At 38.3% G+C, this 14,814-nt stretch overlaps 1 protein-coding gene across 5 annotated transcripts in view; it reads right to left on the bottom strand.

The window, feature by feature from the left end:
* OTOF (otoferlin) overlaps positions 1 to 14,814 on the bottom strand; it is a 171,374-nt gene that overhangs the window by 114,374 nt on the left and 42,186 nt on the right. For all 5 annotated transcript variants that reach the window (XM_051976329.1, XM_051976326.1, XM_051976328.1 and 2 more), the window contains exons 3-4: positions 7,948 to 8,036; positions 287 to 386 (exon numbers count right to left, since the gene is read on the bottom strand). In XM_051976329.1, the coding sequence (XP_051832289.1) occupies positions 287 to 386; positions 7,948 to 8,036 (189 nt within the window). The remainder of the gene's footprint in view (positions 1 to 286; positions 387 to 7,947; positions 8,037 to 14,814) is intronic.

Here is a 14,814-nt window from a genome sequence, read left to right as displayed (position 1 = left end):
AACTAGTATTATCTGAGATTGGATTTTAGGTCAGGTTTTCCTGACTTCAGTCCAGTCCCAATATTCTACCTACTGTGCCACCTAGAACTGCACAGGATGAGAAGATGCTTGCGCTCCAGACTGACACCAGTAAATGCTGATTGATTGATTGATTGATTTGGTTCAATACTCTCATTTTACCAATGAGGTAACACATGCAAACCCATAAACTCCCAAGGTGGCTTTTCTGTTATCTATCCATGATCTGCAAATGAAAAAGAAGGGCAGGCAGTAGGAAGGCACATACCTTGATAGTAGAGTTGTTATCATCTATCAGAGTGTCTGTCACTTCCAGGTAGCCCTCTTCTACTACCTGCTGCAGTACCATGCGGAAGGTCCCGATGATCCTGGAGACAGCAAGAAGGATTGAATGATGAGTAAGGGTCATGGATACAGAGCCCAGTGGCTATCAGACCCCAAATAGTTCTTAGGGAAGTACAGACCATGCAGAAGGTCCCAAAGATCCTAAAGGCAGCAAGGAGGATTGGATAGTGAGCAAGGGTTGGACTAGATAATCTTCCTGCTCTAAATCAAGGATTTCATTTGAGTTACACAACTTGTTGTGAGATGACTGTGAGATGAATGTGAGGTGGGATTCAAACCACTCATTCCCCTGATTCTGAGTCCAGTGTCTATGGGAAGGGAATAGGAATAAGCATTTATATAGGCCCTACTATGTGCCACGTACAGCAAAAGGCTTTCCAAATATCTCATTTGATTCTCACAACAACCCTGGGAGGGAGGTGCTATTATTATCTCTATTTTAGAGTTGAGGAAACTTAGGCAGAGTTTAAATGACTTGCCCTGAATCACACAGCTAATGTCTCTGAGGTCAAATTTGAATTAGGACCTTCTTGATTACAGGCCCAGCGCTCTCTCCATTGTGTCACCAGCTGCTTCACACATGTAAGCACAAGACTGAGTGATATTCAATTTCATTCAATTCAATTCAATGAGTATTGGTTGACTGACATGCTCTTCAAGGCTGCATTTAACATTTCCTTAAAGTGATTTCACTTGTATTAAAAAAGTTCCTGAGTTAGGAAATGTGGACATAATCCATATTGGAGGGATGGCTCCAAGACCACTTTCCCCACATTCACCAATCCCCTTCCTACCTCATGACTCTGCAAGAGGAATCATTCTTGAAATTGAAGATTTCATTTTGGGAAAGAGTAGGGTACACAGAAAATAAGTCCTAGATCTGAAATCAGAAGGCCCGGGTTTGGGGCCTGGCTCTTGACACCAATGGTATGACTATAGACAAGTTGGGTTACCTGTTTCTTCTTCATTTTCCTCACATGTAAAACAATAATAGTAAGAGAGACAGTGTGGAATAGTGGCTACAGAGCTGACTTGGATTCAGGAAGACCTCGGTTTGAAAACTGCTTCTATCATTTACTAAACTGTGTGGCCTTGGGCATAAAACAACTTCTCTGGATCTCAGGTTTTTTCATCCGAAGAAATGGAGATAATGAGCTTTGTGTCTATCTGACAAGTTTTATAAGGGAAATGTTTGTAAATAGCAAAATGCTAGAGAAATGAGAATTATTATAATTAAAGAAACATGTTGACATGGAGTTTTGATATGAAGAAATTTTGACTTTTATTGCTACAATAGGTAGCAACTGTGTTAGAAGCTTTACTTTCTAGTGTACAACACTGACTCATACTCCAAAGAAAACACTACATAGCTGCAGAAGAGCAGCATCTATTTCTCTTAGAAGATCATCTATCAGACCCTTCTTCCTTGAAGAAAACCAGAAATACAGGTAGTGAGTAGCCCCAGGTGGGCAAGGAAGGGATGGTGAGATGCAGTTGGACACCACCAGGTGACAGCATAGAGCTTTTTTCCTGCACATGCTCAGAGGAGCTCCCTCATTCTTTGAGAATTACATAAATCTCCAGGATCAAAGAAAGGATCAAAGAAAGAACATCAAAATCAATTCATTTTTGTTGGGGCTGGGACATAATAGAGTTAGGAGTGTTTGTGTGGGCACTGGGAAACCCTGGGAAAGGTGGGTGGATATATGGGCAAAGAGAAAAGAAAATTCATCCCTTGGAAAATTAACGATTTGGGAAATGCCGGTGCAAAGTGGTAAAGTAAGAACTATTGAGGTAAGGTAGCCTAAAGAAAATTGGAGGACTTGGGTTTGAGCACATATCCATTTGTCTTACAGACAGTGTGGGATCATGTTGTATGTGCATATTCATCTGCCTGAGTTTCTGTTAGATTATAGACTCTGGGAGAGTTGCCCCTAGGCAATGTGTTTGTCACAGAATCGTAGACTGAAGGCTGGCTTGGCCCCTTGAGGCCATCTAATCTAATCTTCTCACTTTACAGATAAGGACACTTATTTACCTGTATTTCTAGGTAAAGCAACTTTGACTACCTTAAGGTAACACAGGTAATAAGTCTCCATGATATCCTCATGGATACCTGGCACATTTCTATCATATCAGAGGTTTGAAGGAGAACAAATAAAAGCATTACACTTGCTAAAACTCCTACTTTACAAAGCCAGTAGTAAGGACTATCATAGACAAAAGAGTGTGTCTACAATAAGAGCATCTTGTAATCAGAAAAACTGGGCTTAAATGTTACCACCATTTTCTAGCTCTAGCTCTCTATGACTCTAGGTAAGTCACTGAAGGACAAATAAATAGTATAGTGGATAAAATGCCTTTTTTTTTAGTTCAAATCTGGTTTCAGACACTAGCTATGTGGTCCTGGGCAAGTCACTTAATTCTATTTGCCTCAGTTTCCTTATCTGTAAAATTTCTGAAGGAAATGGCAAAACTCAAATGGGGCCATGAAGAGTTAGACATGACTAAAACAACTGAACAATGTCACCAAAAGCTCTGAGCCTTATTATCCTTATCTGCACAATGGAGGTGATAATATTTGAACTATTTATCTCAATGATGTTGGGAAGAAAGTACTTTTAACCCTTCAAAAAGCTAGGTCTGAGGAAGAGTTACAGATGTGTAAATGTAAACAATTACAATGGTCCTAGGGGAATTACCCTCTTGAAAATATTATTCTATACTCTTCCTCCCTCCTTTCACTTTGGTTTCTATTTTCTTTATTTTTTTCCAGATTCTATTTTAATAAGCATTTTTAGTAAATTCAGATAGATTATTAGGTTATTGGGAACTTTTGGGGGATTGGGGGTCATTAACAGAGTTAAGAATTTGGTGGGGTTATTAGGAAAATCTAGGAAAGGTGGGTGAATGTATGTGGGGAAAGGATATATATCCTTTGGAAAATGCAAATGGAAATGGAAAGAACTATTGAGACCATGTAGCATAAGGAAAAATATGAGGACTTGGCTTGAGCCTATTCTGTTATTTTTTGGTCTTTGGTTGAAGAACTTAACTTCCTCCATTAAATGAAGGTTAGATCAGGTGATTTCTAATATCTCTGTTATTGTAAGATTCTGACTGAAGAAGGGACCCCAAAACTCTAAAACTCCTTGAAGGACAAATTTTCTTTGAATCATTGTCCCACCTAAGGACAAGCAGTTTCATTCTGTTGTCTGGGTGGGGCTGTGGAGCTGGAGATACCAACCCTATTCAAATGAAGATTTTCTATTCAATTCCAACTCCCCCCACCAGCTTTATGAGGAGGGGGAGCAGGCCTTGGAATGTAGCCAAAGACTTCCTTATAAAAATGGCAATTAAAAACTCATTTCTTTGCAGAAGTCCTAACATGCCATGCCATGCTATGCTATGCCATACTATGCCAAGGGAGTCTCTGCCCACTGGAATAATATTCTTTTCCACTGTCACCCTCTCTTTATCCTCACCTATTTTCCTAATGAGATTTTATGTCTCTCTGTCAGGATTTCTCTACTAGAAATTTTACTTCCCAATGCCTATAATCAACCTCTTTTACCAATCTAGTTTTTTCGGGTTTGTAAATTCCTTTACAAAAGATATCTGTGCCGCCAGAAGGGGGTTCCTAAGACTTCCTACCCTTGCACTAAATCCCCAGGGGTGCAGGGGAGCCAAACCTCTCCATTTGGTTCCCTGAACCCTACACCTGTCACTAGACCTTATCATTTAACTCCCTGACTACTAGGAACCCTAATCTCCCTAAATCTAGACCTTATCATTTGGTTCCCTGACAGAAGGGAACCCCAAAACCTAAACCTCATCATGACTACTTAAACATATAAACAAAGGCTTTGCTAAAGAAGAACGGCTAGTAGCTCACTTGCATGGCACTTACCAACTTAATGGATGACCTCATTTGATCCTTACAAAATATTATTAACTACTGGGGCAGGAATCATTCCCATTGTGCAGATGAAAATATTGAGGCTCAGAATAAATGACTTCTTTAATGCCATTTAGGTAGTAAGTGTCAAAGCTGGGACTAGAACTGGCTTCTTATTCCAAAAAGAAAAGACAGCAATGAAGGAGAAATATACCAGTGAGAGAGAGAATAGGAGGGATTGGAAGTTGAAATAATTAAGATAGTATGCATAAAGTCCCTTCAAAATTTACAATGCTACATAGATGTGTTTATTATTTTCATTCTTGAAAGCCAGAATTATTTTATTACTTTAAGATACCTTTCTAGTGTCCTGACTTGATGCCTTTATTTAGTCAAATTTTGTAGTGAGGCTGCTGCAATGTTTGAAAATATTGCCAGGAGTGTCCCTCAAATTGGTCCCACCCTTACTTTAGTCTGGATGCCAGAGTCTAAACCAAAATCTCCTACTTGGAGTTCCCTATCCAGAGGGAGGGTTGGCTTGTCTATGTGACCCAGATTGCATTCCCAGCTAATTAGCCTTGGAATAAGTGAAGTCTGAGGCAACAGGTGGGAATGCAGAGTAGCCACAAAGAAGTCCCTACCAGGCACTGAGATAGCCTTGAATAATTCAAGTATTTTCCCCTGGATGAGGGCATCAGGTATCTTGGGCCAGGTTGAGTATGATTGCCAAACTCTTGGAGCCCTTGCATTATTCAGGGACCATTGGCAATCTCAATGGGGAGCCTGGGATGGGGAGGAGGGATCTTGGAGCCTCTTGGACATCTTCAAAGCATTTTGTTCTTGGAACTCTTAAAATGCACTTATCATGTAATATTGTGTATTATCTGATATTTGGAACTTCCTTCTTTACTACATTGTAAGCTCCAAGAGACCATAAATTAGGTAGTTTGTATTTCTTTATGAGTCCAGCACATGCCCTACATAAAGTGATAAATTATAACTAACTTTTACATAGTGCTTTAAAGTTTAAAAAAGCACTTTATATTCATTATGCTTTTTGATTACTACACCAAAGTCTGTGAGATACTACAGGTGTTATCACTGTCCTCATTTTGCAGATGGGGAAACTGAGGTTCCCATTGAAAGATGAGGTCATAGCATTTTGTGGTGGTTAGAATGATAGAGGATCTTAGGTTAAGAGCAGGAAGGGATTTTGAAAATCATTTTTGCTCTCTTTCCTCCACCCCCATCCACCCCATTTTGCAGCTAAAGAAATAGGGCTAGAGTAATTAAGTGCCTTGCCTAAAATCACATAGCTGCTGGAATCTGGAGTAAAATTTGAATCCAAATCCTCTGGTTTCAAAGACATCTTCCCGAGTTCAAATCCAAGCTCAGACACTTAGTAGTGACCTAGGCAATGCTAGGCAAGTCACTTAAGCTTTTTTTGCCTCAGTTTCTTCAACTATGAAATGAGCTATAGAAGAAAATCACTCCATTATCTCTGCCAAGAAAATCCCTCTCTTCCTTCCCTCCTGCTCTCTTGCTGCCCAAGGCAAATTGGAGAGTTCTTCTCTTAGATATTTATCAACTAACCCTCCCCTCTGCATGGACAACCCTTTCACCCATGAAGCCCATTTTTGGATTTCCTTTCATTTTCTTACTGCCCACAGCCTCCTCTGGCTGCTCCTGGTGGAGGTGAAGAGAAGAAAAGAAAGTCTGAAAGTGCCCTTCTGAAGGAGGACACACAATTGTTTGTCCCCTGGGTATCTTCCATCTTGATGACATTTTAGAATGAATAATGAAGTTCCATATTTAATTATTTAAGCTTTTATGGGAGCTAGTTTTACTTTTAAAGACTTAGGAATTGTTTTATTTTATTTTAAATAATAGCTTTTTATTTTCAAAGTACATGCAAAGATAGTTTTCGACATTCAGCCTTGCAAAACCTTGTGTTCCAAATTTTTTTCTTCCCTTCCTCCCATCTCTTTCCCGTAGACAGCAAGTAAAATACATTAAATATCTGCAATTCTATGTATTTTCACATTTATCATGCTGCACAAGAAAGATCAGATCAAAAAGGAAAAACACGAGAAAGAAAAAAAAGCAAGTGAACAATAACAAAAAAAGGCAAAGATACTATGTCATGATCCACATTCAGTCCCCACAGTCCTTTCTCTAGGTGCAGATGGCTTTCTCCATCACAAATCTATTGGAATTGATCTGAATCATGTCATTGCAGAAAACAGCCAAGTTTAGTCATTGTTTTTAAAAATGGATGGTGGTATAGTGGATAGAGTACTGAATGTAGAGTAATAATAATCATAATAATGATAATAATTGTCAACATTTACATGGCAATTTAAAATGTGCAAATTATCTCATCTGAGCTTTGACATTAGGGAGAGGTGCTATTTTTATCCTCATTTTCCAGATGGGAAAACAGATTGTGTGAGATTAATGGACTTGCCCACAGTCACACAAAAAGTTGTGTCCAAGCAAGATTTGAATTCAAGTCAGGAAATTGGGAAGACCTGAATTCACATACTGGTTCTGTCACATATCAACTGCATGATATGGATAAGTCATAAGATTTCCCTGAACCTTATTTTCTATAGTTATAAAATGAGGGAGCTGGACTAAATGGTCTCTAAATTCTCTTCCAGCTCTGTGCCTATGATGATCCTTTGAACTTTTGAATATAAACAGTTGATTAATCTGATCTTTCATGTTCTTCATTTCACTTTCTTCACTTCTTTTCTTTTAATCAACTAATAATGCCCTGATCTTTCCATATATAATACTACCTCGCAGACTTTACAGTGTGTTATTTGTATGATGAATTTAGTCGTCATTAAAAAATTAAAATTTTAAAGACCATATAATCTGAATAGAAAGGGACCTTGAGGGCCATCTCTTTTTAGAGACAAGGAAATTATGGTATAGGGAAGTGAATTGATTGCTTGAATCTGAATTTGAAGGCAGTTCCTCTAATTACACAACTCAGGTTTTTTTTCTTTCAGCCACCAAATGTCTCTGAGAAAGTGATTTGGAACCTCTCTGTATCTGTGGCTGTATCTGAATCTCTGTCACTTTTTCTCACACACATAGGGCATCTCAATCATGACTAGGTCATGGCTAAAGGTATGCCTTTATTTTAATTAAGGGAGTCAGCAAGGGTATCTTTGAAGTGAATGAGCCAAGGTTAATTTACCAACTAGCTATTTATTACTTAAAAGCATTTATTAAGCTACACAGAGAGAAGGTATCTTTGAATTATTTACTGGCTTGCAAAAACCCATTGTTAAATTTTGAGTGTGAGCATTTATATCTTGAAAATTGATGAACACTACAAATTTAGGCTTTATTGATTATCTAGACTTAAGAAAGTAATAGAGAAAATGTTTAGTAACACAAATTCAAATTAAAAGTATGTCCTGAATGCATTTTCCCTCTCAGAAAGAGGTTCTCAAACATTTACAGCACACCTTGATTATAACAATATCAAGTTGTAGTCAAGCCTGAGAAATCACATGAGGAAAACTACTTGTTAATTTTGCCATAGGTAAAGACTCCTTTAGAAAAGAAAGCCCAGGAATTCTGTTATCCCTGATTCTAAACTCCAAGTAATTATAGGGTCCATCATTTCCCTCCATGAATCTTCCTTTCCCATACTTGAATGCACTTACTTATTGCTGAAGACTTTGCTGTAGTTGAATACCTGGATCTCCAGCATCTCATTGCCATCGATGTTACTGCCAACTGGCCATCGGAAGGTCTAGAAAAAGAGAGAGAAAGTAGTCCAGAATAAGAATTTAATGGGATGGATATCTTGGAAAGATGAAAAGAAACATGAAAAAGCATATATAGGGAATCTATGTGTGCTATGTATATCATCTCTTGAGCTTACATGAAATCTTATCTTAGAGGAAGCTGCCTCAAAACTATTAGACTTATTTTATTAGCCTTCCATTATAAGTTTACTATGAAAAATCTCAGAATATAGCTCATGTATCATTCTCCATATATGAAAGTAGAAGAGTCTTTAGTGCCTTTATAAGCACTTGGGAAAAGACTATAATTTTTACAGGATATTTTTTATTTCATCCTATGGAAAATGCAGACATTACATAAAAGATTCACAGAAATTCATAAGCAATCAAAACAATTCTCCTCCTTCTCCGAAAATTCTACCTTTACCTTGCGATCTATACAGACTTATAGACTCAGTGCTAACCTATGGCCTGGACTTTCTTCAGAAGATATACAAACCTGGGTTGATGTATGTGAAACTTCAGCATAACAGATCAGTTTACCTCAGAGACCCAAACTAGCATGTAGCCTTGTCATTTTACTTGGCTTTGAATCCACTGGAAAGAAAATGAGCTTGAGTGTGATAGAGAGTCAACTTCTCTTCCTATGGAACCAATATTGTCCAAATGAATTATGGTAGAATTAAAGAGCAAAGTTCAGATTCTAAAATCTAGTACTGCACCAGAGTACTGAATTCTTAAGAAATAGAGGATTGGGGCAGCTAGGTGTCCTAGTGGATACAGCACCAGTCCTGAAGTCAGGAGGAGCTGAGTTTTTAGCACTTCCTAGCTATGTAACCCATTTAATCCCAATTGCCTAAGCAAAAAAAAAAAAAAAAAGAATCCAGTACTCCTTCCATTTCTCTCTTGAATTAAGATTAATCTAGAATTAAGATTTCAGACACTTTCCTTTCTGGTCATGTGAATGAAAATACATTGACTTATTAGCAGCTCTGGAAGTGTATGGGACTAAGATTATTCATATACCCAGGCTCCCTGACTATCTTCAGGTTTGGTAATTTTTTTTTTCAACACTACTATTTCAGGATCTGTTCAGAAATGTGAAGTTAAATGAAAGACAAAAAACAAACAAACAAACAAACAAAAAACCCAATACATAATGAGTTGACTCCTGTTATAGTAATTCATTTCTAATTTAATTTACAGTAAATTGAGAATGGGACAAATTTTGAAGTCCAAATTCTTCAAAATCCCAAGATGATGAGTGAACTCTCCAAAATCTACAAGGAATAATAATTTCTTTAGGGTTGAGGAAAGAAGTATGTTCAGGGATGATTTTGGAATTGAATGTGGTATCCCAGAGAAGAATATTGGAATTCCATAGTGCTTAGTTTTTAAGGGGAAATGTACATATCCTGGGCTATGACTATGTCTTGTCATTTGGACCAAATGAAGTCCCTAAGTAGAGACATATTGTGTGAATGGACTCTTTGGGCTTCCTTGTTCATCCTGATTCAGAGTAATTCCTTGGAGGAAGTGAAACTGATAACTAACTACTCTGTAGGATGTCCTGACTATTTAAGGCCCTCAAAGAAGTTTGTAGACTAATAGAATTAAGCTAGAAAGGAAACTTAGCGATGATTTGCTAGAACATTTTTCTACTCTCTCATTTAATTTTTTTTTTCATTTTTCTATTTTACAGATGAGGAAATTGAGACTAGGTAGATTGTGATTTGCCAAAAGTCATCAACAACCAATAAGGTCACCTTCTTATGTAGGAAATCTTAGAAATGGGATGTTTTGAACCCAGTTCCTCTAAATTTAGTACCCTTATCACCATACTTGCTCCCTGCTCCCTCCTTGAAATCCAGGGACTTGCCCTGAATCTACAGAATAGGATTATAAATCTGGAGCTGTGAGAAATCTCCCAGGTCATCTGGTTTCCTTCCCCAATCCCCTTGCCTCATTTTATAGTTGAGAAAATTGAAACAAAGGAAGTTTGAGTGATTTGTAATTGTCATGACCTTTTCAGTCTTCATGACCCCATTTGGGGTTTTCTTGGCAAATATATTGTAGTTATTTGCCGTTTCTTTCTCTAGATCATTTTACAGATGAGGAAACCAAGGAAACAAAGGCAAGGTAAGTGACTTAGTCACCTAGCTATTGCCTGAGATCAGATTTAAATTCAGTGTTCTATGCACTCCATCACATTGTTTACCCAGTATCATACAAATAGTAAACATAATAGAATTTGAAGCTGGGTCAAGGAACTTTCTTCTGTATCATGATGCCTCTTGAGGTTAAAAGACTTGCCCTAAATTACACAACTAATTAGAGGCAGAACCTGGACCAGAACGCTGAGAAAAACTCTCTTAGCAGACCTCCTGAACTTCCCATCATTCACCCAAAATAGCCAGTTAGAAAGCACTAAGAAGTGGAAAAATAAGAAATTGCAAAAATGAAGATGATTCAGTGAGGGCAGTCATGAAGGCTTTTTTTTTTTCCACAGATAAGGAGATAAAGTATGAATTTGGGGAGGAAAATTATAGGATCTGAGAAAGAAAATTCAAACCTGAACAATTTGGAAACAGGCCTTCCCCCAATGGGTCAGGCTTCATTAAGTAGCTTCTTCAAGAACTGCTCTTTATATTTCTAAGGGAAGGCTCTCATCTACAGAATCTGCAGTTTTCTTAATGAAGCTGGTTTTATTATTCGGTAGGGAAATAAGACATACCTCAGGAAAAGCTAAGCCAGCTGCCTCTATGAAAAAAAACTAACCAAAAAAGGGAAAAAAATCTGTGTACTCATGAATTCAGAGCTTTGGAGGGAGACCAGTTTTTCTTTTTCTTTTTCTTTTATTTTAATAATAGCTTTTTATTTTCAAAATATATGTGAAGATAGTTTTCAACATTCAATGTGTTCCAAATTTTTCTCCCTCCCTTCCCCTAACTCCTCTCTCCTAGACAGCAAGTAATCCAATATATGAGACCAGATCTTCACAGTCTTAAAGAGAGGCAGAGTGCTAACCAAAGCTTACAGATTTGTTGCATCTGAAATGCAAGGGAGGACAGGATGTAGCTGGAAATCCCTATCTAGAGAAGAGGGAAAGGTTTAAGATGGATTAGTAGATGGAGAAAATGATTCAGTGAAATCACTTAAAGGCCTGAAAGATTTAGGTTGTTTCATTTAATTAAATAAATAGGAAGGCAACCTCTAAAGGCATTTTGAGAGGATTGTTATCTTATATAGAATCACAGAATCTGAAATAAGGAGGACACCTTAGAGACTGTACTGAGAGCATATGTATAAAGTAGAAATCTCTCTAAAGACTTAGAAAAGAAACAATTCTTTCTTTTTCTCTAGATTAGAACTCAAAAGTCATCTAAGACTTTTGCTATCTCTTCCCTTCTTCTAGTTGTTAGCACTCTCTCCCACCTGAGATTTGCTTTTCTTCTTCAATTAAGGGAAATAAGGCAAGAAGGAAAATAAATACTTGTTATTTGAAAAAAAAATATTATTTCATTTAAACTTTTTATTTTCACGCCTGTATATAAATTGCATTTCCCCCTGAAATGGACAAAGGACTGGCCTCTCCTCCCCTCCCTCAGTTTTAGGGCCTGGAGCTTGCAGAGAAAGGTCTGCTCAGCTAGATTAGGGGACTTCTTTTGCACTTCAAAGTGCCAGATCAACAATGCTCCCAAGGATATCTGTTCCATGAGGGTGGTCACCTAACCCTGATCCCTATATATGTTAAAACATCTGCCTTTGTATCTTTTGTCCTGTAAAGTCGAGTTACTGTTTAATGTCAAAGGTGCCAGCAAGGGTGAACAAGAATGCTTATAAGGTTGTCCCTACTTCCGTTGGGCACGGAACCATGCCAGAATCTTACTGGAGGTCCATCCTGGCCATGCACACCATCTAGGCCAGTTACAAATAAATTATTTCTAAATTATGAATTACTATGGCCATCTTGAATTTTATTGCCTGGGCTATTTCACCCCTTCCCCTAGAATATTAGCTCCTTGGAGTCAAGGACTTTTCCATTTTTGTCTTTGTATCTCAAGTAGTTGGCATAATACTTCTACATGGAAGGTACTTAAGTAAATGCTTTTAGAAATGAAGCTTCAAAAATAATTTTTTTTGAACTGAAGCTTCCACTCCATACTTATTGTGTAGGAATTTTTTTTATAATATACCCAAGAGGCAGTCATCCATTCCCTGCTTAAATCCTTTATGCTAATTATCCCATATACTGAAGAAGCAACTCATTCCACTATTCATTGGATAGCTATAATTAAATATCTTCATGTTGAGGATATGAATTTGCCCTTTAACCTTATTTTTTCTTACTCCTCATTTTGGTGACAAGTAGAATAAATCGAATCTTTCCAGAAACATTCATCAAACAAGCATCTGTTTATTGTGTTTACTATGTGTCGGACACAGCTCAGGCAGCTAGGTGATGAAGTGGATAGAGAATTGAGCCTGGAGTCAGGAAAATTCCTCTTTCTGAGTTCAAATCCAGCCTTAGACACTTATTATCTGTGTGACCTCAGGAAAGTCACTTAATCCTGTTTGCCTCAGTTTCCTCATCTGTAATATAAGCTGGGGAAGGAAATGGCAAATTACTCTAGTATCCTTGCCAAGAAAACTCAAAATGGAGTCATAAAGAGTTGGAAATGGCTGAACAATAACAATGTGCCAGGCACAGTGCTGGCTGCTAAAAGACAAAAATGAAACAGTTTCTGCTTTCAGGAAATTTATGTTTTATGGGAAGGAAACAATGTATATGCAGAGAACTAAGTGCAAAATATATTAAAGTAACTATAAAGTAAAAAAATTGGGGAGAGGCAGAGGGTATTAACAACTGGTGGGTAGAGAAAAATCACATGACAATTTTTCAACGAAATCACATGATAGTTATTTCAAAACAATTATAAAATTATAAAATCACTAACTCTTGGGGTTTCAAGGTATATCTAGTCTCATCTGAACAAGATTACATTCTGTTATCTTCCCGAGGTCCTTTCTTTTCTGAGCTAAAAAGCCACAGTTATTGTTTTGTTTTGTTTTTGCTGAGGCAATTGGGGTTAAGTAATTGGCCCAGGCTCACACAGGTAGGAAGTGTGAAGTATTAAGTGTCTGAAGCCAGATTTGAACAAAGGTCTTCCTGACTTCAGGGCTGGTGCTCTATCCACTGCATCACCTAGCTGCCCGCCCCCATCTTCCATTTCTTTTAATCCTTCAGTAAACTGATTTTAAGATGTCTCACCATCTAATTTATCAACCTCTAGATACACTCCAGTTTGTCAGTTTGTTGTTCTTATTCAGTCTTTTTCAGGAATATCTGACTCTTTGTGACCTCAATTGGGGGTTTTCTTGGCAAAGAAAATTTCCTCATTTCTTTCTCCAGCTCATTTTACAGATGAGGAAACCGAGGCAAACAGAATTAAGTGACTTGCTCAGGGTCATACAGCTAATAAGTGTTTGAGGCTAGATTTGAACTCAGGTCCTTCTGACTTCAGATGTGGTGTTCTATCCACTATAGCACCTAGATTAAGCAGTACTTCACACTGTATTATTGCTGCCTTCCCCCCAACACACACACACACACACACACACACACACACACACACACACGCACACACACACACACACACACATCCTTGCAAATGATGCTACTGTAGTTGTCACTTTAAATGAATAGGGGCATAGAGACACAGAATCATGTGGGTTCTGGACCAGTGCCTGTTCATATGTTCATAGGTTCAATTTGTTTTCTGAGTCCAGAATTATGGTTTCCATTTCCAGGAAAGTGCTGTTAAGTGAGAACCCAGAAACTGGATCAAGGCAAGCAGCATATCTGCGGAGATGCAAGTGGAAAGCACATGGCATCACGAGGCAATCAACTCTAGGGCACATGGAAGATAGTTGAGCAGCAGGAAGCGGGTAGCCATGACCTGGTTTGCGGGGCCCTTATCACAGAATCCCCTAATGTTGTCCAAGGTAGCAGAGTTCAGTTCTTTATCTGTCTGGATGATCTCTGGCTTCATGTACGGTTTCCCCGGGGCCGGATGGGTGCCTGACCTAGAGAATCTTCAGCCTGCTGGCAAGACTAGCATTGTACTGGACCAGCGAAGCAGCCCAGCCAGTGTTCTGTTGTGTGTGGTTCTAGACACTGCTGCTGCAGGTCTTTTGAAAAGAGAAAAGAGATGTTCATGGGGCAACCCAACAGTTGAGAGGGCCAATAGGGAGTACTTGTTGTGTTTCTGCAACACATCCCTTAGGGATCATACCAGGGACAAAACCTTGCTGAATGAACTCATAGCTTAGCATAGTAGGTTTTATGTTCTCCAAGTGGCCCTTACTAATCCGTGCACATAGAGTCTTCCTCCAGTTGGATGTGAGAACCTTAAATGCAGTGACTACCTTTTGTTTTATCTCCATATCCCTAGTGGCTAGTTACCATGCCATGCACATAACAGGTGCTTAATAAATGATTGTCAAATGAATTGATGGAGAGAGATAATGTGGTACAGTGGAAGGAGCACTGGATCTAGTATCAGAGGATCTAGGTCAAACCCTATCTCTGACATGTGTGTGACCATGTGTGACCATGGGAAAAAAATAAAATGAGGGGTTGGGGCCAGATGGTTTCTGAGGTCCCATCCAGATCCAGTTCTTTGATTCTGTGAGCTTAAAGTTTCTTAAGATAGATGAAATTCAAAGTTTCATGTATATAAACTACAGGATAAGAATAAGTATGGAATGTTAGTTTGCAAT

This window comes from Antechinus flavipes, chromosome 2, assembly GCF_016432865.1.
Source record: "Antechinus flavipes isolate AdamAnt ecotype Samford, QLD, Australia chromosome 2, AdamAnt_v2, whole genome shotgun sequence".
NCBI classification, from domain to species: Eukaryota; Metazoa; Chordata; class Mammalia; order Dasyuromorphia; family Dasyuridae; genus Antechinus; species Antechinus flavipes.
The sequence above is the reverse complement of the archived record's forward strand: the minus strand, read 5'-3'. Positions and strand labels throughout refer to the sequence as shown.